At 45.1% G+C, this 24269-nt stretch overlaps 1 protein-coding gene across 6 annotated transcripts in view; it reads right to left on the reverse strand.

The window, feature by feature from the left end:
• Nucleotides 1-7886: 7886 nt before the first annotated feature.
• Nucleotides 7887-24269, reverse strand: part of DCDC2B (doublecortin domain containing 2B) — a 97061-nt gene continuing 80678 nt past the window's right edge. For all 6 annotated transcript variants that reach the window (XM_085648429.1, XM_085648430.1, XM_085648425.1 and 3 more), the window contains 2 exons: nt 20022-20084; nt 7887-12569 (listed from right to left, as the gene is read on the reverse strand). In XM_085648429.1, coding sequence (XP_085504555.1) covers nt 12306-12569; nt 20022-20084 — 327 coding nt within the window. In that variant the 3' untranslated portion in view covers nt 7887-12305. The remainder of the gene's footprint in view (nt 12570-20021; nt 20085-24269) is intronic.

Genomic DNA, 24269 nt, shown 5'->3' on the forward strand with positions numbered 1-24269 from the left:
TCCCTGCTTCAACTAACTTTTTCGAACGAATTACTAACTCCCAATGTCAAGATAAGCCCTACTTACCATGGCAGAGGTGCTTCGACCTGTATAGATTTTGTGTTAATGTCACTTAGTGCAGTCAACTTAATCACCAACTTTATTACTCACGACTGCGCTTATAGTGACCATTTCACCATTTCCATCACATTGGAACTACCCGGTTGTACACCCCTTGTAAAAAACATTCTACACCAAGAAAACTTGACAATGAACCGACCAAATGGCTATGCCCTAAAATGGTCTCGTATCGATCCTGAAAAAATCTTGAAAGAGATTGTAACAGGGAACAGGGCAGCTTTTACAACTTGTCTGTCGGACTCCTCCTCATCGCATGAGGTAATAGTAAATTTCAAAATAATTACCACAGAGATAAACAAGGCTTTGACTATTTTTCCAAAAACCAGAAAGAAACCGAAAGTCAGCTGGTTTAATTCTACTTGTTCTAAAGCATACCAAGCACTTAAACTGGCCCTAAAGAGAGCCCCGAGAGACAAAAAAGAGGTTTCCCAACGGAGGAAACTCTATAACGAGTCCCTTAAGAACCGCAAGAAAGAACTAAAAGAAGAACATTGGATTGCCTTGCTAAAGAGTTCTAAATTAAAAGACACCTCAGCTTTCTGGGAGGTTATTAATTCTTCATTCCTCTCAGACCCAAAAGATCAAGGCACTGTAGAGGTCACTATAACTGAGCATGAATGGATTAACCACTTCTCGCATATGTTTAGCCTAACCGATTCACCTTTATCATCTCCATGCCCCCCCGTTCAGACCATCCCAGCTCCCAGTCACGTCTCTAACTTCCCCCCTCTAGATTTCACTCTGTCAGAAATCACCTCAGAACTTAAAGCTAGCCGGGGAGGGAAGGCTCCAGGGCCTGATGGGGTTCCGTGGATTTATATAAATCCAACACTGAACTATGGGCCCCCCTCCTACTCAGAGTACTGGAAGTCACCAGCCAGACTGGACCAATGGACTCTTGGTCAGAGTCCATCTTGGTTCTAATCTTCAAAAAGGGGGATCGCGACAGCCTGTCCTGTTATCGACCCATCTCGTTACTTGATTCTTTGGGTAAAGTGGTGGGTCGTATTTTACTCGACCGGTTGCAAAGCTGGACGGAACACAACAACATTATTTCTGATCTTCAATACGGCCTGGGTACCATTGACCAGCTCCTGAACTTGGTCCTACTAAGAGGGAAATATGTAAACGCGAAGGGAGGTAGCCTTTACATGGCTTATGTCGACCTTTCTGCAGCGTTTGACTGCGTTTCCCACGCAAAATTATGGTCTATCTTGCTGGACATAGGGGTGGACAAGACCCTAGTTAATTATATTAGAGAACTCTACTCTAACGCTACTGCTAGAGTGAGGTTCGGCATGGGGGGGTAGTTATCTACATCGTTCAGGGTAGAGCGGGGAGTTAGACAGGGCTGTGTCCTGGCTCCCTTCCTTTTTACCATCTACACTAACAGCCTGGAGGCAGCTAGGACCTGCCTCAGATCAACACCCGCCCAATTCCCACATTACTATACGCGGACGACACGGTAATCCTCGCTCGTACCCCACTAGAATTACAACGCTGCCTAAACCGCTACCATAACTTCATGTCCAATTTAGACCTAAAACTTAACCCAAATAAAACTTTTATCATGACCTCTGGCAAAAAACCAACAAAGGGACCTGGCGTTTACATCACTAACACCAAGATCGACCATACAACAACTTATCCCTATCTAGGAGTGGTCCTAGACGAAAGGGGGACCTGGAAAAGGGCAATCGAGGCCAGAAATCTCCAGTTTTTGAAGGCTACAAGGGCTCTAGTCTCTTTCACCCAGAGACTTGGAAAGAGACCCCCCCCAAAAGAAATTTTGGAAATCTTCCGCCCAAAGTGCATCACCACCGCCATGTATGGCGCGGGCATATGGGGATATGCCCAAGTTGACTCCATCCAAAAAACCGAAAACAGCTTCCTGAGATATTTATTATCAGTCCCTCAATCTTCATCCACCTACTCCTGCCACCAAGAACTCTGCTTGCCATTTATTACTGACTTCATCCGAATGCAACCGATTTTGTTGTGGCACCGCATCTGGACCTCAGAAAAGCTGTTTTTTACTCAAGCAATCATCAAAGACTGCCAAAAACTGGATCATTCCCAAAAAATTCCTTGGCTACATTATGTTCAGAAATTTCTAAACGATTTAGGCCATCCTAACTTCTATTCCGCTCCCCAAGACATGTCAACGATTTCCCGTAAATTACTAAAGGCCGAATGCCTAAAACATCTTGACGATCTCCGTCTGGCTGTTGAAGCCAATAAACCCTCTGTTCAGCATTCTTTATTAATCCAAACCTCTGCTAACATTGAGCCCTACCTAACCCTAAACTTGCCAATTTATGATGTTTTTTTACTCACCAGATTTAGATTTAATAACTTTCACCGCCTCATCACTTTTCCTAATATCAATGATTGGTCAAGGGAGCTTTCCACCTGCCCCTGTGACGATCTCCCCACAGTCCCTTTTACATGTTATTTTCTTTTGTAAATATTTTTCTGAACCCAGAAAACAGTGGCTGAAACCTCTTTTGCTACAAATGTCCCTACGTGTATGCCGTCCTGCCTTGTTGGCACTACAAATGTTGGACTCTCCTGTAATATGTTTTAATATTGCTAAATTCTTAAATTTCTGCATTAGGCATCGAACAAATCTACAGTCATAATACTGTTATCTTACGATTGCCAGATGTATTTTTAACAAATTCTTAAAAATTGTGAGTCCCAACTATACTCTTAAATGAACTTTTAAATGAATCTATGTTTACAAACAAGACAATCTGCACTTGACACTTTTTGCTATCTCCGTGTCTAATAATCTCCATACTGAAAGACCAGTTTTTTCATGAATTTATCAGTTTGTTAAAAACCAGAGTGTAATATTTAGAAATGACCCTCTTTTTAACCATGTTGTATTTGCATTTTGCTTTTATGGATGTGCTCCGCATTCCGAATAAAGCTTTTATTGAATTGAATTGAAGTGTCCACTGGGAACCTGCTTCCTATTGACTAACATGAAGTTATTGAATGTAACATTTTGTCTTCCTGTATATACAACGAGATTGCCCACAAACCTTTCACCCATAAATTCACTCTTATGCTTGGTAGAACACATGCTCGCAATACAACCCTACTCTCAACATTTAAAACACTGTTGGCCTTAAGGGATAGTTACTTGAGGCAATTACCCTCCTCCCTCTCCCTTGGGATTGCCTCTACTGAATGTCTTTTGCCATTTTTAAAAGATTGTTTTTCATTCCTATCCCTTTGTTTAGTAAACAAAATTAGTATTAAAAAAATTAGCAGTATCTACCCCCTCTCCTGCCCCCCCACCTTACCCCCCTCCCACCCCCGCCCGTGGAAAATATTTCAGCAAAACTGCTGCAAGTTCATTGCAATGAACGCCCACATTGGTCTTTGCATTTGTCAATGTAAAAACAGCAGTGTTCAGCTCTGCGGCATTTTAGATTAACCTATCCAAGCTTGCATTGATTATTGAAATGAATTTCTTTCCTGCTGACCACTTTGAACATATTGCTTCAATACCACTGTAAATGTCTTTGTCCCTCTATTACTTGTTGTTTAACAGGATTGACAGACATAATCATTCCTGCTTCTGACACAACTTGTAGGGTTGCAGGGGAAACAACTTCATGCTTTCTAGTGAATAGTCACTAGAATTTTTCTGAATATTAAACATGATTAAATAGTGGTATCACCAATTTAACCCCCCTCCTAGCTGCTGCTTGTTGTATGATCCTCCTTCTGGGTCCTGCCCTTAACACCCCCGCCGCACCCCACCCATTGCATCTTCAGTCAGTGCCTCCGTTTTGCCACCTTTGTCCCACTCAAAAGTAAGGATGCTCCTTTTCCTCGACTGCGGCATCTTCTCGGATCCCTTACAGATGCAGTCAATCTTCATCCTTGATCAGTCCACGGCCCTCAGCCTCCTCAACAGCTACTGGAGCCCACGTTTTTAGCCCTGCCTCTTGGTTCATTGCACTGTTGAAGCCTGGATTCACATTCACTTCTGCCCACACCTCTGAGTTAATTTTTTTTCTTTTGGGTTCTTTGATGTTCAAACTCCTTCCCCTGAGATCCGACTAGAGACCGTACTTTCTCCTGGAAAACAGGATAGGTGAGCTTGTGCTTTTTGGATATCAACTTCATGGAGATGCGCAAAAAATGCGTGTGATCGGTTACGTATACTGTGGAGCTGCCGGATGATGCAGCCCTATTGGGATGCGGTGCGGGTTTGCTTGCAACAGTTCCACCCCCAGTTCGTCCACCCCTTGACACACCTCGCCTATCTTCATGATGTTGAAGATGCACCCTAAATAGACGTTCATACCCACCAGTGGCTAGCCACGGCATTGGCGAAGATATGCATCCTCTGTCACTGTCGCCAGCCCACTTGACTCACACTCACAGAATGAGTGCCTGAACTCCACAGGGTAGCCTTGCATGAACAGTTCACCTATACACCTAATGGCAATCTGCACGCCGTGGACAAAGTATGGGATGCCTTCGTGGACTCAGTCGAGGCCACAGCCTGACATTCAATGTTCGGGTCGCCACTGTCCTGCTCCTTCCAGACTGTAGGTCCGACCAGACAGCCGATAATCACCGTGTGTCTTGGAGCATGCCCACACCAGCCGCAGGAGATGTTCCCTGCACATGGTGGTTGCTTAATATAATTAGAATTAATCAGAACTGATGTACCCGCAATACAGTGCCCACATCGTAATTACTGCACTGCAATTTTCTTGCCCCCCTCACTGCTGTTGTTATTATGGTTCACTGTTTGTCGCCCGTGCCGTTTTCCTGCCATTTCCAGCCCCCTGCCCTCCCACCTCCCTGACAGCCCCTCCCTCCTCCCAGCACTAAATATGGAGGCTGCTTCGTGGTCGTGCCAAATGCGTGCCCTATTGTGCCTGGCAGCACCTGGACCACACACAGCGTCAGGGACCCTGGCCCTCTGCAGCCCCACAGATACTCCGCCGCAGAGCTCTGTGCCCTGGACCCCAGATGCAACAGCAACTGCTGCCTGGCATCGCCACGCTACACAGCAGGACCTTTCACCTGCTGCCGCTTCACCACCACTCTTAACACCAACCACCATCACAGCAACTAGCATCCCACCTACCCCGGGGGCCAAGACCTCCCTGGAATGACTCAGCTGCCTCCTGATCAAGGCAGATCGTTCCGCAAACACTCCACGGACGTCTGGGACACAATCTCCACCCTCAACCCGATGTGACCTTCATCACAGAGACCTGGCTCACACCCACATACGTCCCAGACATCCCCACTACAACACCCATCGGCTACAAGATAAAACACTGTGACTGTGCCATCCTACACAAAGATGCGATTCACCTGCACCACCACCGATGATGAAACCATGCCAACGGGTGATAAGCAGCGCTTACAAATACTGTCAGATTGATTGATTGATTGATTTATGGTGACAAGCTGCCCTACCCTCTCCTCTACCTGGCAACTAGCATCTCCTCGTACTGTGACACTGGCATGATGCGAGGACGCCCCAGCCCCTCTTCCAAGCAACACCCCCTTGTTCACACCATATCACACTTCACCCATCCCCACCAATCATACCACCTCCTTATCACCCCCCCCTTATCACCCCCCGACTTTCCCCCCTGCCCAGAAGACCATCAGCCTTCCCCCACCAATAGACAGGGCTGGACTGAGAACCCAAAGTAGCCCCGGCAATTGTGTCCGACTAACACCCAGGGGAATCGCAAGTGTGCACTGTTGATTTTGTTACTAGGGGCCCATATTGCAAAACTGCCCCCAGAACTAAACCAGCCCACGTCCTTCCAGCCTCCCGAGGAAACGTCCGATGCCCACTACGGCCAGTCTTGCCCTGCCAATAGGTTTAGAATTTGTTACTTGGTGGCACTGGTTAATTGCCACTACCTGCCATAGGGACTAAGCTCCCGTAGTCCGGCTGAGCCAGGGAGGCGATAGATCTTCCTGTGATCACTTATACTTACGGCGAGGTACCCTTTCGACAGAGTATCGGATTGGATTGCTCTGACCTCCTTTTTTTTTCAGAGTTTTATATAGCTCAGACTTGACCCGAAGATATCCGGTATCGGAGCGCTACATGAGCACCAGTTGCGTTACACAAGGGCACATTCATTTTTTTGTTAGGCACAGGGAGAGTGATTTGCCCAGAATCACAGGATATTGAGTGTCATTGCCGAGATTCGAACCCGGTTCTCCAGATTTTAGGTCGACCACCCGAGCCGTTAGGCGACATCCTCTGCTCTCCTTGTCTGTACTGCCCTTCCTCCTAGGCTCGAATGTCCATCATATGGACTTTCTACTCACCTTCTCATACTCCTTCCTGGTTCAACTCTTTCTTTGCTGTATTTTGCTTGAAAATTTAAATAAAGGTTGCAACAAAAAGAAAAGTAAATCAACTTCAACATTTCAGAGGGCACTGTTCTCTCTTTGGATGTAGTGAAGTAATTAAGATCCTGTGCTCTTTGAAGCTCGGCTGCTTATATCGAGGAAGAGGAGATTCCCTGCAATAATCAATGGGACCTTTTTTCAGAAGATCCCTGCAGCCGCCCTTGAGATTTGGTGGTGGGAGAGGACCACTGTCGGTCATTGTAAGACAGTCTGCCTCACGGGGTTCCCTGTGAATCTGGAGAGGAGCCTTTGAGAAACAGGGTGTTCCGCAGCTACGGAGAGGAACTGTGCTCTTCAGATCTCCCCGCGGCCATGGGAAGGACAGGAGCAAGTTACCTAGATATAATCGATGCAATCAAAACACATTTATCTTAATCAATGGGTGCAAAACGTCCTATGCAAGGTGAACTGACCCGAGCAAGATGTCTTTTTTTCCGCTGATTAATCAATTCAAATGTCTCTTTTGCTCCAGTCGAGAGGTGCAAATATCAATGAAAAATGTATGTAAAAGACCCAGGGTTCTGTCAGTATCTCCGTGAAGATGCAGTCAGGAGCGGTGTTCCTGGACGCTGTGTGTGGCAGAAGCAAGGAACTTGTATTCAAAGAATCTCCTGCCTGCACAGCGATCCCATCAAGCCTGGGCAACAGTTCCTGCTTTCAGGCCTCCAGATAAGGTTTACAAGTGGGACTACTGTACTTCCTACTTTGTAAGTTGGAAGTAAAATAATATTTTATGGAGCAAAACTGATATTCTTATTCCTGATATATTTTTAAGTATATTTTAAAAACAACAGGCATTTTTGGCTGATTTCTTTGCTTTCTTGGCAGCGGTAAATTCACAAAAATGAAAAAAAAATAATCTCCTTAAATACCCCTTTTCTGATCGGGTTGTTAATGGTTTAGAAATAACAGTAGTACAGTGTGGGTTAAAGCTTGGGCACACTATGTATATATTATTCCATATTTCCTTCTGTTGAAAGTATTTGTCCAATTACAGAGGGTAAAGCAGGCTAGAAGCCTTTTATTTGATGGGTTGCCTCCTTTACTAAAGGGCTTGTATTTGAGTGCTGTCTCTGGCCCCTCTCCCTGCAGTTGCACATGGCTTGTTTTGGGCTGTCTCATTTACCTTGTTTTTCTACCTGGAACGTCCACAGCTGTTTGCCAAACACTCCTGTAAGACCAGAGCTCCGAGTGGCCACCAATATCTGCAGAACAGTTGACAAGCATCACATATCCATGGAGAAGGACTAGAATACGGAAAAAGAACTAACTTGAATAAGGTACTCGAAGGAGGCGCATTGGCAGCAATTCTACAAAAATCAGTTATAATCACCACAATAAACTGCAAAATATGTTTATTAATAGTAAAATATGGCATTTGTGTGAAAGGCTATACGTGAAGCAGGAAGACTTTATTTTGCATTTCCTGGACAATAAAAACAGGGTTTATGGTCTTTGCATATTGATAAGTTAATCACATGGAGTGCTTTATGGTACATCAAACTTACAGTTAAGGTAATGAGTACATTTGTGCACAAAGAGGCGTTTTGGCTGGATCTGTAACATATTGATATCAGAGCACACTGGATGGCACTGGTCACTTCTAAATGGCAGATGGCTCCTGCACATGCTTATCCAGAAATGTACCTTTCGGGTTGGAAATAACTTGCAGGCACAGCCTGAGAGAGCAGGGATCTCCTCAGAGTACCTCCTCGAAGATCATGAAGACTCAAGCGATTAGTAGAGAACTATCCCTCGTGTTACACAGATATTACAGCCTATCCTTTGTGCAACACAGACCTCAAAGACTCAGGCTTTCCATAGCACGGACACCCCTCAGGTTACACAGATCTTACAAACCCAGTACTGGGGCAGTATGAGCTAGACCTTGAGTTTTAAAATATCTTACAGACTCAGGGTTTGTGAAACAAAGCTATCTCTCGTGATACAGAGATCTTACAAGCTAAGTCCTCAAGCAAGAGAGCTTCATTTTGGGGATCTTCCTGTTGTAACTGAGCACTAGATGTAGGTGTATAAGGTGCTCTTTTTTCAAATTTCTCTTTTGGGTCTTTACAAAGAGTGTCCAATGAGACACAAAACTGAACTAGGCTTGAAAAGCAGGCTTAGTGCCCCCACCCTGTGCCTTCCAGCACAAGGCGGTAGAACCCCAATCTTGTAACTCGTCAGCAAGCGCAAGGCCTATCCAGGCAACTGTTCTGTTCCGAATGCCTGGAACAGATCTAGGAGAATCTAAACCTACTGGTCCCAGACATTGTACCTTCCTTGCACACAATGGAGAGGAGTCCCTTGGAAAGCTCCCCCGCCCGGGCTGTGCTCGGCCATGTCTTTATGGAAGAAGCTGAATCTGCTCCAACTAGGGGCATTGGTGCATGCACATCTTGTGCCTATGGGTGTGTTGCACCACAGCTGGCCTATTCATAGAGAACATTGAGCACATCAGGGGTCTAGGTCTAGCCACTCTCACAATTCAAATCAGAAATTCACCTTTTACCAAAAAAGGCACTCAATAGGCTAATTTCCTGTCCTCAGACTTTGCAGATGTGTTTTTTTTCCCCTTGTCCTGGCCGCTGGTTGACTTAACCCCCTGCATAAACCTGCAGTGTAAAGCAAATGGTAATGGGTGGCGCAACAGACTACCACATGGTTATAAACAAGATCAAGACCATTGCAACTAAGAGGCCCCTTGTCTTGTGTGATATTTTTAGACAATCCTAGTTTTTAGCCGACACCACTTTGTATCCTAGGATTTGTGAGCAAGTCCCAGAAAGCGCCTGTATGTAAGCTATGCATCCAAGAATGGCTGAAGGTGTCCTTTAGGACAAGGTGATGCTTGGGAGCTATGCAGCACCAACGGCCTGTGAGAGATGGGGCGCAAGCCGGGAACCCTGACTCTGAAGGTTCCGTCTGGTACGAGGATTCATCATTAGAAATAAAATGGTGCCTGCAGGTGACTGGGAGACAATAGGCAGTGGAGACATAGATGAAAACTTTTCAAAGCTGAGCGAAGATCATTTATCATGGGTGGGCAGCCAAGTCTTAATGGTCCATTAGAATGAAGTGGCAAAATTCATATTTAGCAGTGTATTGGAAGAAAAACTGAACATTGAAACCGAGTCTTTTGACGTCAGTGCAGGCCAGGGACATAATTATACAATTGTTTACTCGGTGCTTGTTAAATACTTTATGGCCTGCACTGAGGATCCGTATAGGTATTATACTTTTGGACAGATTTGGACATTTAACATTAGTAAGCAACCCAGATTGCTTAAGAAGTGCTAGCATCGCCCAATATTGTACTACAATGTAATAAATGTGGCTGTGGTCACACAAGTCACTTATCACTTCAGTGTTGGCCTGGTTTCTCCTTCCATGGATCTGTAAGACCACAGGCAACAGAAGGCCAAGGATGAGAGGGGAGTGCAGGGTTTACAAGGACACGCAGGGAAGAAGCATTAGCACCCTATGGGGCCTCACTTGGCCCTTAGCATAGCCCTGCCATAGCAGATGGAACCTATGACACCCAGAGCACTCCCCTATAATGCTGTGTGGCACCACCATCCAATCCTGGTGTATCTAACGGAACTTTGCACTCTGGGACTTGTAGTGCCACTTTTCCCATTGTTTGTAGTTCTGCATCTTCCAGGATATGAGCTGCTGCGGAGATGAGAATCCTGGGCAGCCAGGAGCCGTCTTACAGTACATACAGCCTGAAGCACTACAGAATGTTGCCATTGCCGTTTACTGGCCCTGGGTTATGTGGGCAGTCTTCAGCTAGTGCTGTTTCTTCACCACAGCACCAAGCACGCTTTGGATTCTGGACCCAGACTTGTAATGAAAAGGTGAAACATCATGTCGCAGCATGCCTTGTGCTTCTGGTAAAAAAAAAACAATAGGACTGGCTGTAGTTCACACTCATAACAAGGGGGGTTCGGTATTTGTGCCTTCCAGTTATGGACTTTTGATTTACTTGTACACTGCACCCCCACTTGCGGGTTCAGTCATTCCATTTTAGAACAAGAATCCAAAAGTGGAAGGTGCACTCATTGAAATTGAACACATTAAATCAATTAGTCCAATTAATGTGATGTTTCTTTCTTGTTGATACTCTACAGCTACCATGCTGAGACGTGACGCTACACATGAAGGATAATACTTACCATCCTTTGTCACCACCTCTTATGTGTACCATCATTGGGACTATATGAGGGTCCGCCTTGTACATACATCTCTACATAACTAATAACACGCAAGACGAACCTAGATCTTAAGGATCATATATACCACTCTTGGATACTATATCTGCCTCTTAAATAGCCCTGACGAATTTCCTGCATGGAACGAAGCACGTTGGCTGTGCACTGTTCGTGTTATAATCATCAGAATTAAAAGAAAGAAACATCACATTAATTAGACTATTTGATTTAATGTGTTCAATTTCAATGAGTGCACCTTCCACTTTAGGATTTATGCTTTGACTCGCTTTGCATCTTTGGACGACGGATGTAGGAAGTGTTTTTGTACCAATTTTTTGATTACTAACAATACATGTGTTCTGGTTGAGCTGGACCCTGGTCGGTCGTTCTGTTTTCGTTGTCTATTCATTTTAGAACAAGACCCTTTAACTTCAGGCAGAATCTGCACAACTTTTCTTGATAGCCTGTCGGAGTGCCTACTTTAAATGCATAAGGTCTTTTCATAAAACCTCTCCCAGATAATAACGTTATGTTTGTGTACTTTTTTCTTATTAGTCTGACTTTAATAAAACGCGTATTAATTGGGTGAAAAGGGCAATTTGTTGTAGGTAGGGACACATGTTATTCGTTTATGCAAAGTTTCCAAAGATAGCTAAGGCATTCATTTTGTTGACCACAGAGGTCCCCAAAAAGTACTATGCATCGCCATCTTTGTTCACAGATATAGTTCTCGGCATGGCTGACTCTACCTTTCATCATTGTGAGGTTGATAAAAGCATTGAGTCAAATAGTTATAATGTCGGTTAGTAAAACTGCTGGGAGACCTTTTAAGTGGGGGCTTTACAAGTGGTCTTTATTTTACGATCCCTAGTCGGAGGCGGAGAAGTCGATTGTCGAGAGGTGTTTTGAAGCCTCAGTGCCTGTTTGTTGTGTGAATAATTGAATGATAGATTTAAAAGAGCTGTGGTATCAAAATAGGTACGCCCAGCATTCCCTCTCCTGCAGTTTGAGAACATCGCAGCCGTCCCAGAGAGCTCAGATATTCAACATTGCCCTTTCAGAGGAAAAAGATAGAGATTCCCCCAGCAACATTTACGCCAGCATGCACAGTATCCGGTCTTTAAAAGGCCACCTATCCAGGGATAGAATATATGATCAGTGTCAAGTCTTTTTCATCCGAACCACCCGAACTCTCCGCCAGCTTTAGTGATCCAGTTTTTCAAAATCCAAATGATCATTGGGACATTCAATTTTTCGAGTACGGGGTGTAGTTCTCACATGGTGATTTCTCAGGTAAGGGGATGTAATAGCTAACAATAGTGTCTCATTTGTGGCTGGTGTCCGGGTCCTATTTAGAGGGGCTGTGCCAGAAATACCCTTCAGCTCTAGCATGTAACAAAACCTCCAGAAGAGATGTCCTGAGTTGGGAATTGTAGAGGGGGTTTCAACTCTTCCTGCATTGCAGCCTTGTAAAGTGACAGCTGTTCTGGCCTATGCGTGGTCTTGGGCCCCTCAGGACAGGGCACTACCCCCCAAAGTGGCATTTGCCCCTCAGTCGCCATCCTCCTCTGCTTCATTGTTGGACTCTTCCTGGCCGTCGTCTCTGTTGTCCTCGGTATCGGGAGAGACTCTCGGATCTCTTTCCTCCTGGGTGTCTATGTCACTCTCCTCCTGAGCATCACGTGACGCTCTTCTCTTTACCGCTCCTTTGGTGTTTGGCATACGTGGTGTCATCTTGTCTTCAACTTTTGTGCGCGGGGTGTCCTTGGCCAGCCCGTGCTGACTGGCCCTGGATTCTCTCGCCATTCTAGGCGTCTAGAAAGAAAGAAGAATGCATCAGAGCAGGATCAAACAAGCATTGGCATTGCCAATAGGTCTCGCCTTTGGGGCGTTCTAAGTGTTTAGACAGAACAATTGGCGTTGTCAACGTTTTTAATATGTGTTGTAGAGCATTGTGAATGTTGCGCAGCATGTTGAAAAGTTATAAGTTATAATAAACAAATTGTTATAACCATTTCTGTCAGTGGGAGGGAAAGAGGGGAAGAGTAAAGGGGGTGGGTGAGGAGCCAGTGAGGGAGATAAATTGCAGCGATAAGAAACAATACACAGACTGTTGGAAGTGTGGGAGGGGTGGTGGGTCTGCCTCCTGTTACAGTGGCGGTGCTGGTGTGCTACCTGTCTGGCCAGCACAGTGGCACAAATGTTGCTGATGATGATTTAAAAACTAACAAATAGTGTAATAAAGGGCAATAATGTCAATGCCAAAGATGCAAGGAATAATAAAAATTAATATTATACTATCACAGCAGCTTGTGGAGGAGGAGTTTGTCCCTTGGCCGGGGTGTAGAGGATGCGCCTTGTAGGGAAAGCTGTAAGGTCCAGCGCCTTGGTGCTTCTGGCAGGGCGCTTTATAATCCAGCTTATGGTGGTGGGGTCTATCCCTCAGCCGAGTTGGAGGGGACGCGCCTTGTAAGAAAAGCTGCGAGGTCCAGTGAGTTCACAAATGCTAACATCGGAAACCTGGGCATCTGTGTGTGAAATGTGTTTATTAAACAGAAAACGAGAGCATCACGTGGGTGTGATTGAGGGGGCATGTGCAGTGGGGTAAAGGAAACACGTACCACAGCTGTGCAGTGGGGTGAAAGGAAGCACGCACCACAGCTGAGCAATGTGCAATAAGGTGAAAGGAAGCACGCACCACAGCTGTGCACTGGGGTGAAAGGAGGCACACACCACATATCTGCACTGTGCAGTGTTGTGAAAGGAAGCACGCGCCACTACTGTGCAGTGGGGTGAAAGGAAGCACGCGCCACAGCTGTGTACTCTGCAGTGGGGGGAAAGGAAGCACGCACCACAGTGATGAAAAAACACGAATGTTAAAAGGTGCAGTCCATTTTGAAGCGGTGTACTGTGTAATGGGGGAAAGGAAGCACGTACCACAGCTGTGTACTGTGCAGAGATGTCAAAGGTAGCACGCACCACAGCTGCGCAGAGGTGTGAAAGGAAGCGCGCACCCCTGCGCTGAAAAAACATGAATGTTAAAAGGTGTGGGCAATTTTTAAGCTGTGCATTGTGCAATGGGAGAAATGAAGCATGTACCACAGCTGTGCACTGTGCAGAGAAGTGAAAGGTAGCATGCACCACAGCTGCGCAGAGGCATTATTTAGCAGCCGGTGCCAGCAAGAACGCACAAAAAGCAAGTCCTAATAATTAAGTGCCCAAGTGCGCACCGGCAGACACCAGCCTAAATTAAGCCCCCAGCAAGGGCCTGAGTTACGCCCCTGGATCGGGCGAGCACCAAAAGCAATGTGGGGAAAGGAAACACGCACCACAGCTGTGCACTATGCAGAGATGTCAAAAGTAGCACGCACCACAGCTACGCAGAGGTGTAAAAGGAAGTACGCACCACGCTGATGAAAAAACGCTAATGTTAAAAAGTGCGGTCAATTTTTAAGATGGCGACTAGAGAGGCCAACTACAGAGTACAGCAAATGTCTTGACAATAACATACTAATACAAAGATAACAGTGCAGGAAGAGAGTGCTGACATAGATGAAATGCGAGTGCTGGAAAAAGAAGCGCGCACTCTTGTGGCGATGGGGTCTGTCCCTTGGCTGAGGTGGAGGGGACACGCCTTGTTAGTATCTTATTGTCAAGAATGCGAGTGCTGGAAAAGAAGTGCGCACTCTTGTGGTGGTGGGGTTTGTCCCTTGGCCGGGGTGGAGGGGACGCGCCTTGTAAGGAAAGCTGCAAGGTCTTGAAACATGATCCACAACAGATGACACGCTGCGCGCCGCTGCTCACTCCCGACAGCTAAACGCTGAGGGAGTAAACATTTTAAGAAAAGGTGGTACATGCACCCGCCTTTGGCAAATTGCGTGCTTTCATTTTTGAAAGCCACACGCAAAGGCCAATAGCATTTGTGGAAAATCGAACACCACACGCACGAGTTTGTGGAAAGTCTGAAGTGATTCCAAGAGGCCTTCTCCTAGAGCAACGCATGCGCGCTGTGCTAGGCTCGACCTAAAAATTACTAACATCACATGTAAGGGAGTTTTTCCTAAGCATTGGTGCTTCCGAAGTCTCACGTGCCTGGCACACTCGGTTGTCGCTATAGGCTATAGCACAGTGCATGGCAGCAGTGAATATATAAAAGATGTCAGCTCTGGAGAGTGGTGCAATTTGCGGAGCATCACAGTGGTAAGCATGTGTTCTAGAGGAACAAGTTATTCTTTTGACTTCCTTAAAACCTTTTTCTCTTTCTCTGATCTTCAGTCCCTCCCCCTGGTGGTTACTAACCAGTCAATTGTGTATTTATGTGTGTATATATATATATTCACGGAAAAAAACATAGGTTTTACAGACGTTATAGTTAGAAATTAGCATTTAAAAAACCTTTGAAATTCACTGAAAAAAATATAGGTTTCAGGGACGTTATAGTTAGTTGGACATTTCACTCATACAAAACCAGAGAAATTCCACTGTTATAGTTAGTTCAGCTAACTATAACTCGCCCCCCCCCCCAATGTACTGCTGATGACGTCCCATATTACATCATTCATGACATGGTCAGTGACATCACTGATGACATCTCAAATGACATCACTGATGACATCATCCAGTGACTGTGTGTTTCTGTAAAGTTTAAATTAGTTTTATATATATGTCAAGCTGCATTGAAGAATGAGTGGTTGTATAAGTGTCTGTATGGAGGACTTACTAGGTACGTGACTGACTGTATAAGTGAGTGATTAATCGTGTCTTACTTAATGCATGGGTTAGTGACTAAACTGTGTGAAAGTCTGTATCAGTTTGTCTGTTGTTGTGTAAGCTGCTGCATGGGTTGGTGAGTAGATGCATGAGTGTCTATATGAGTTATTGATTGCTTGCCTGAGTATTTGTATGGCTGCCTGAGTGTGTGTGTGTGTGTAGGTGGGTGGGAGGTGTGTGACTCTGTGCATAGATGTGTGGATGTGTGAGTGGTTGATTCACTGGGTGTATGGGTTCAAGAGTGCATGTGGAAACAGCTGTATTGGTGGGTGAGTGTGTGTATGTATGAGTGTGTTGGTGAGTGAATGGATGTTTCAGTGGTACGTGTGCAAGTAACTACATATGTAAAAGGTAGTATATGTGAGTGATGGTGTATATAAATACCTATATGTGAGAGTCAGTAGTTGTGAGAGTGGCTGCATGGATGAGTGTGTATTTGTATCAGTGATTCTATAACAGAGTAATTATGTATTAGTATCTGTATGAATACATATATATATATATTTTTTCCTTTAATATCTCAAAAACTACTGAACGGATTTACACCATTTCAACAAAAGCGTGCTTTCTGGACCAAGACCTTTCTCCCTGCCAAATTTGGCATAATTCCGTTCAGCAGTTTGACCTGTAGCCTTGTGTAAAGTTGCCTATGGAAAGTGCATGGAGAAAACACGTTTTGGGACCCCCATTTTTTCTCAGCCCCCCCCCCCCCCCTTGACGAATCACCCCCTAACTTTCAAGATAGGAAATTTCATAAAGATTCGTCAAACAATGCCAAAGTTATAAGCACATCAAAAAATGCTTTTCCTATGGAAACTAGGTTCTAACTATAACTATCTACTGGCGACCGCCAGTAGATCATATATATATATATATATATATATATATATATATATATATATATGTATATCCATATATGTATATATATGTATATGTGTGTATATATATATGTGTATATATGCATGTATGCATATATATATTATGTACATATCTGAATTATGCCTGTACATATTCTGCCATTCTCCTTCCCATCGAGATGACTGGAGACCTTTGCATGAAAGTTCCATGTTTGTAGAAGATAGATTAATAAGAATTGGCAGACCAATGATGTCTAAATAAGAAAAAAATGGCAATGATGTGGCCAGCTGCTTCATTTTTTAGGCAATTACCACGCATGCATGTGCTACAGAATGACACAGGTTTGATCGATAAACAAAAAATAAGAAAATAATTAGCATGTTTGGGTGGGCGCAGACTGGAGGGCGCAGTTGGAGGAAAGCAACACAGAAGATGGAAGCAACATGGATGGTGGGAGTAGGGAGGAGAAGCAAAGGGAAATGAGTGCGAGAGAAGGAAGGTGCAAGTAGGTGGAAGCAACACGGAGGGCCTGTGTTGGCAGGAAAAACAATGGGCGAGAGCAACGTGGAGCAAGGCGGTAAAAAGCACACAGGCAAGAAAGTAAAGGGGGTGATGGGAATAGGGGACAGAAGTGCACAAGAGAGATGGCAGGAAAATGCATGCACTATCATGGAGGGCTAAACCCGAAAAAAATGTAGGACTTGAAAAACAAGCAGTGGAAACATAGAAACCAACCAATCGAAAGAGATGGTAAAGAGACTATCCTGCGTGGGTGGACAAACACAAGTTTAGCCAGCTGGGTTACAAATAAGAAGCAGGCAAATAAGCCAACCAATGGTAAGCAGTGGGCAGGCTCCAAGCCCTCATATGTTCTTGATAAGTCCACATTATATCTTGCAACAGACAGTGTATGCGCTGTATAGTAGGCTTGACCTAAAAGTGAGACAGCTTTGATTGCAGGCCTCCAATGTGCTTCCAGGCCATTGTTTTTTCAACAGGATGGCTGCTATGCATGTACATGCATGCACAACACCATCTTGCAATAGTTTTCTAAAATAAAACATATAGAAAAGTCCATTACAAGATAGGCATCATGTATGCAAGTCCATACCGGGTGACAATTTTGAGATGGAGTACAAAAAACAAAAAACGTTATTAAAGCCTGTATGTCAGCTCCCAGTAACAAAGCGAGACTTGTTGGCTTTGCAGGTGTGTGGTACTGCATGGGATAAACCCAGATGCAGTCCGTACGGCAAAGGCACCAACCCAACACCCTGATTGGTCAGAAACAACCCCACCCCCCACTCCCAAAAAATCTGAGTTAATTAATTTTCAGCTTCTCTCATGCTCCATGGTTTTTAGTTTGGCATTAACTGAAAATGAAGAAACCATTATGAAGAAAATAAAGTGAAACTGAAGATATTTTCTTTCTTCATGATATCCACATGATGGGTGTCTGGTGCAATTAAATGTTTATTTCACAACCCCAGGGTTAGCTATAACGTAGGTCTTTTAACTCTGGATGGTTGTGGAACGGAAATAAACAGATTATGGGTTGAAACCTGTAAAATGAGCAATTACCAGGCAAATCAGTAATTAAGGGTCAAATTACTCCGGTAATCCCTCATTTCATCACTTACCCCAGCACTATTCCCTGGAGATTTTGGCAGCTTTCAGCTGGAAACAGGAAGGGGCAGAGTTATCAATGTTTCACACAACGCAGCAAGACACCATGCTGCGCTGCGTGAAAGGGAGATGGCAGGAATGCGCCATATTTAACGTTATATGGCATTTGCCTGTCCTCTCATTGTGCTGGCGCACAATGTGCTGCCTTGCACCAATGCGGGCACAGGTTCAAGGGTGCCTGTGTTGCAGGGAGGATTTACTTTGTGCAAGAAGGGACACCTTCCTGCACAAAAACAATTCTCTGACACGTTTTCCTCTTTGTGTGTTGCAAAATGCATCACACATAGAAAGAGGTAAAAACAAGGAGAAATAAAGAGATTTCTCCTCGTTACAGCTCACCTAGGACTGCACAGCATTTTGACGCATTCCCAGGTCTACCACTCATTATACATCAAGGAATGCGACAAAATCTGTGGGTGGTTGCATGGGAACACCCTTGCTCCACCCATGGAACACCTCACTGGGGCAGAGTAACGTGGGGCAGAGTAACGTAAGGCAGCGGCTTGCACTGTTTTACATTACTCCATATTTACAAAGCACCACAGGGCCATGCAAGATGGCCTTCTGTGGCTTGGTAAATCTGACTTTAGTGTTTTGTTACCTTGTGTGACGCAAGGGCTACTCAGCATTTTCCTAAATCTGGCCCAAAATTACCATAGGTTTCCTTCATAATTCCTTATAGGGCCTAGAACTCTGTTAATAGCCCTATTGGGAATTCTGGGGTATTTGTAATGAGGCCCTTAGTGTTTTCAGCCTTGTAGGGTTATTGCTGAGGTTAGAGATAGTGTTAGGATTAGAGTTGTTTAAATGGCAGTTGTAGTTATATTACACTTTTGAGTGTGAGTTAGTGTTTAGGGCAGTGTTACGTATATGGTTAGATTTACGTTTATAGCAGCTGTTAGCATCATGTTTAAGGTTAAGGTTGTCCTGAGGGTTATGTTAACGGTTAGGCTTAGATTTATGGTTAATGTATGGTTAGAGCTCTGGCTGCTGAGAGTATTAGAGGGATAGCTGTGTTCTGAGTTTCTTTCCGGGATAGGGTACAATGGTTAAGGTTGCTCTCTTAGATTTTCATCATTCTGATACTCTGAATTAACAAAGTAATATAAAAGGCATTTTTCTTCTTAATATGTTCTTTATAATTTACTTTATTCACTTAATTTTTGTAGTACTTATTATTACATAGATGTTTGGTTTCACTCAATCCTGAACTCATCTGGTAAGATATTAGGAAGAAGAAAATAGCCACCACCCAAAAATCAAGCAAAACCAATCACCTCGTCATGCTCAGCCAGAGACATCTCAAGCCACGTGTTAAGAGAAGGCTCTGAATGTAAATTGTAAATTGATACTTGTATAGCGCACTACTCACCCGCAAGGGTCTTAAGGTGCTTGTACGAATACCGCTGTGGAACCCATCCTGGCTTTCCCTGTGAGGCGTCCACTCCTGGGCACCCCCAAGGTGGAGGCCAGGCATCCTTAGCGTTGTGGGGGCCGTTGTGGAGATTAAGCAAGCTATTGCCCAGAGTTGCAGAGTGGGACTCCATGATTGGAATGGCACCGAGGCGAGAATTATCAGGTCCGTGGAAGTTTTGAGCCCAAGACCCGCCGAGGCGGGGAATTGAACCCTGGTCCCGGGCTAGACCTCTGCATCAGGGTCTGCCGCTCTAATCATTGAGCCACACTGCTCCATCTATTGCTCGCTCCTACTTCTGCATTATTCGCATTGATTGTTACTTACATTGCTCATCTCCCCTTATATGTGCCTCTTTACTCCCCTTGCTAACTGATGCACCCGTTTCTGACATCTTTGTCACTTGCACCCTCTTTGCACCACCAGTCAGCAGCCCACTTAATCGACCCTTCCACACGTAGCCCTGTAATGTGCATCTCCATAACTCATTCTATTTTTAACACCCCCATTACTCACACACGATTCACTAGTCACTTTACCTGGTTGTCTATTGCGGCCTTTTCCCACGGCGTAGCCTCCTCATCGATGATCTCTGCAGCTCTCTAAAAAGAAAGCAAGTTGTTTTTTTGTTGTTTTTTCACATTGCCCGTAACCACCTGTTTTTCCCTCCTAATTTCTCCCTTGCTCTGTGCTCAAACCTGTGTGTTAAGCAATTCAACCCCAGCTCCCATTTTGTATTAGGAAGTGAGTGAAACCAGAGTCCTCCCTTTTTTCCCCTTGGCAATAGAGATATTATACACCAGAGAGTTAACAGAGGGTGCTCTGAGCCAGCAGTAATCTGCTGTTAGCTGGTTAAGCTGTGTTTTATAGGGGTGGACACTCGTTTTTTGGCTAGGAGAGAGAGTAAAGTTTTGTACAAACAGTATTGTTAGGCCCTTACCTGCAGGACTCCAAAGTGTGGATGGAACCTGTCTCCTTGTATATTCTGAATTGAGGAGCAGCTTCCAACTCCCTGGCCAGCAAATATTGCCTGGGGTCGCATTGAACGTAGTGTTTAGGGTTTCCTGTATGATTGGCTGATGGAACTAGGGTTGAGACTAGGGCTGGGGTTAGGCTTTCTATTGGACGTAGGATTTAGGGTTTCCTGTGTGATTGGCTGCTGGGACTAGGGTTAGGCCTTCTGTTGGATGTAGGGTTTAGGATTTCGTGCCTTATTTGATGCTGGGACTAGGGCTATGATTGCCTATAAGAGGCTGCTGTTCTATTGGTTCTAGGGTTTAGGGCTAGTGTTGTGACTGGTTAGGGCTAGGGTTCCCATTGGCTGAAGGGGTCACATGATTACTAGGGCTATTTAAGTTGAGCGTCTAGGGCATCTCAGCACGGGCGTCGAGGCTAAGGGCAGAGAGGACAAGGACAGTTGCCTGTTTGAGCCCGTTCAAGACTGGTCGGGACCAGGGCCAGGAATGCTGCCCAAATTCATATACACCAGCACTCACACAACACCACCCACATCCACAACCAGAGTAACATTCTCACAGCATATGTACCCCACTCATTTACTACAAACTAACCCGATGCACAATTCAATGTCTCAGCACCCACTACTAAACCCCATAAACCACACCTATGCAACCTTATATCCCAGCTACCACACAGCTTCACCATCACCTACAAACAGTACACAATTCTATCCTCTATTACTAACCAATCCACTCATCACTAACAGAACCCAAATCCACACCATACTTAACTATATCCCATTCCCAGCTCTAATTACTCCTAAAAGACCACTTTTAGTCACTAACAAACCTATACTCAGCCTTCCACCATTTCTCCGACCAACACTCTCGTCTTTTCTACCACAATAACACAACCACACCACACTTGCATTCCACTGCACCACTCATATTACCTCTTGCAGCAAACAAGTCTAAGATAAACACTCCTAACATCCCTTTTTACACACAACATACACTCTACTCGCAAACACATCACCACCCCCTTTACCTTACAACTTCCACTCACAAACAATACTATACAAACAAATCCATCTCATAAAACAAATACGTCAGCACCTCTTTTCACTACTCCTCAAAAACAAAACATATCGCGCACACCAGCACAGCAAAATCTCTCAAGCGCAACACCTCATAATACTTACTATCACAAAATACAAACATACACCGACCTTTCAAACTACACAAATGAACAAACTCCAGTGCCAAGCTTTCTCTCTTCCACCACACCTAACACACATGCAACAACACAGCAACTCTCTTCTAACCGCCTCTCATCCATTGGACAATTTAGAACCTTACTACATGACCCACATTCTGCACCACCACCCCTAACTCATACACCTTCCACCCTAAACACACACAAACAATATAAGCAACATGCCACACCTCACAAATTTGCTTCTCCATGTCTACTGCACAACAAGGTTACACCACAAAAACAACACAGCACACCAACTCACTCTCAAACACTGTCTCCACCACCTACACACGCAGACACCTCAAAAAGCTTCTTAGCCTGCGGGATGAGGAACACAATGCAGAACAGCTACACTATTGCTATCCTCATACAGCTAATACTAGCACTAAGGAGGCACCTGCTACAAGCCCAGAAAATAACCACAAGCCCACCAAATACTGTTCACTCTTCTACAAAATAAAGTACCCTATCGCCACAGCACATTCTCTAACTGTCTACTAATAAATGCTCGCTCGCTCTCTAAAAACATACATCACATTTACTACCTTCTCACTGACGCAAAACCAGACATACTATTCATAACTGAATCATGGTTGTGAGATGATATGGCTCCAGTCCTGCATAAAGCCGTTCCTCTAGGCTATCAAACGATCACCCAAAATCGTATAGGCAAAAAAGGAGGTGGCCTAGCTGTTGTGTTCAGACAAACATTACATATTACTAAAGTTGACAACGTCTCCATAAAAAATTGTGAGGCTCTTTCCACCAGATGCAATCCTATACCGTCATCATTCTGTAACTTCCTACTCCTTCACAGACCTCCACCTAGCAATGCACCATTCCCAGACACACTTCTCGACACGGTTTTGAACCTGATAACACTACAGTCCAACCTATGCATTCTGGGTGACCTCAACATTTGGTTTGACAAACCCAATATGCCCCATCCAAAAACAAACATTGCTAGGCTAGATGCACTGAACCTGCATCAGATCGTCCCCAAATCCACATACAACACTGGACACATCCAAGATGTCATTTTTGCTAATACCGAACTAGTTACTTTTCAAACTATAACTCCGGTCAAATGGTCAGACCACCATCTGCTTGCTTCCCAACATAAAACAACACCAAGTGACGCACCTAAACCACCTTACGTGCATCCACCTATCGACCGTGGAACAAACTTAATTTGGAGCACTTAGAAACTCAACTAACATCCAGTACAGACCTATAAAAAAATTCTGTTAAAAAACTATATGAGTGGCCGCGGTGCGAGTTAACGGACGGTGCTCGATGTCTTTTCCTATCAAGAGGGGAACATGTCAGGGATGCCCCCTTTCCCCTCTTCTTTTCGCTCTCACCCATGAACCCCTGGCTTGTGCGATACGAATCCGTGGTTTCCATATTGCACCCACTGGCACCGAAGAGGAAGAGATCTCTATTTATGCAGATGACATCCTGATGTATATCTCCCACCCAGCAACGACCATCCCGGCCCTATTTGAACTGATCACTGATTATGGCAGTCATTCGGGATGTAAAATAAACTGAAACAAGTCCTCACTCTTCTGCCCGACCACTGCGCAAATAGACTGCCTCCTACCGGGAGACCTTCGAGTGGTGCAAGGCGGCTTTAAATACCGGGGCATCTTCATCACTCCCAATCCGGAGGTGTGTAGAAGGGAAAACTTGGGAAAGGTCCTCACTAATTTCAAGGTGGACGCGGAACGGTGGAGAGACCTCCCCCTTACCCTACTCTGCAGTGCGGCTATTTTTAAAATGATTACCCTGCCTCAGCTTCTCTATGCCCTCCAGAACCCGTACCATCCCCTTCCCCATTCTGTGTTTACAGAGATTGCTGGCACACTCTGATCACTACTGTGGCAAGGGGACCACCCTAGAATTGCGCTTAAAACACTGCAACGCAATCCCTACAGCAGAGGGATCGCCCTCCCCGACGTTGAGGCTTATAACTGGGCGTCTCACATGATACCCATAAGCGAATGGATACACAAACATAGAAAACACCCTATGTACCAGCTTGAGAGGGAGGTCATGCTACCCCATATGCACCTGCACTATCTATACGGGGGGAAGGGTGGGTATCGCCTGCTGTCCATGACTTAGGTGACCCTGGCGGCGTGGACGAGGGCGACCAAGATCATGGGCTGGACAGGACGGGTGACGAAAGCAACCCCACTCTGGGAGGGGACTCTCTTCAGGGAACTTTGCTTGGCCTGCGCCGCGGACAACAGAGATTTTTCATACGGTTTGGCCGTGTCCTGAACTTCAACCATTCTGGGGGCAGGTGGTGGGTCTACTAGGAACTGTCCTGGGGGTGACGTTGCCAATGTAACCTATATTAATGAATCTTGGGATACCGAGTGAAGTTGACATCACCAGAACGCAACTGGTCTTTGCTTCCCTGGGGTTGGTGGTAGCGAAAAGAGAATTAGCCAGGAAATGGGGGGTGGCAGATAAACCGACTATTCAGGAATGAACGAGGGGTATGTACATGTACATAAAAGCCAAACAGATGACATACTGCAGCAGAGGGTGCCCCAGGA

Source organism: Triturus cristatus, chromosome 3_2, assembly GCF_964204655.1.
Source record: "Triturus cristatus chromosome 3_2, aTriCri1.1, whole genome shotgun sequence".
Taxonomy (NCBI): Eukaryota; Metazoa; Chordata; class Amphibia; order Caudata; family Salamandridae; genus Triturus; species Triturus cristatus.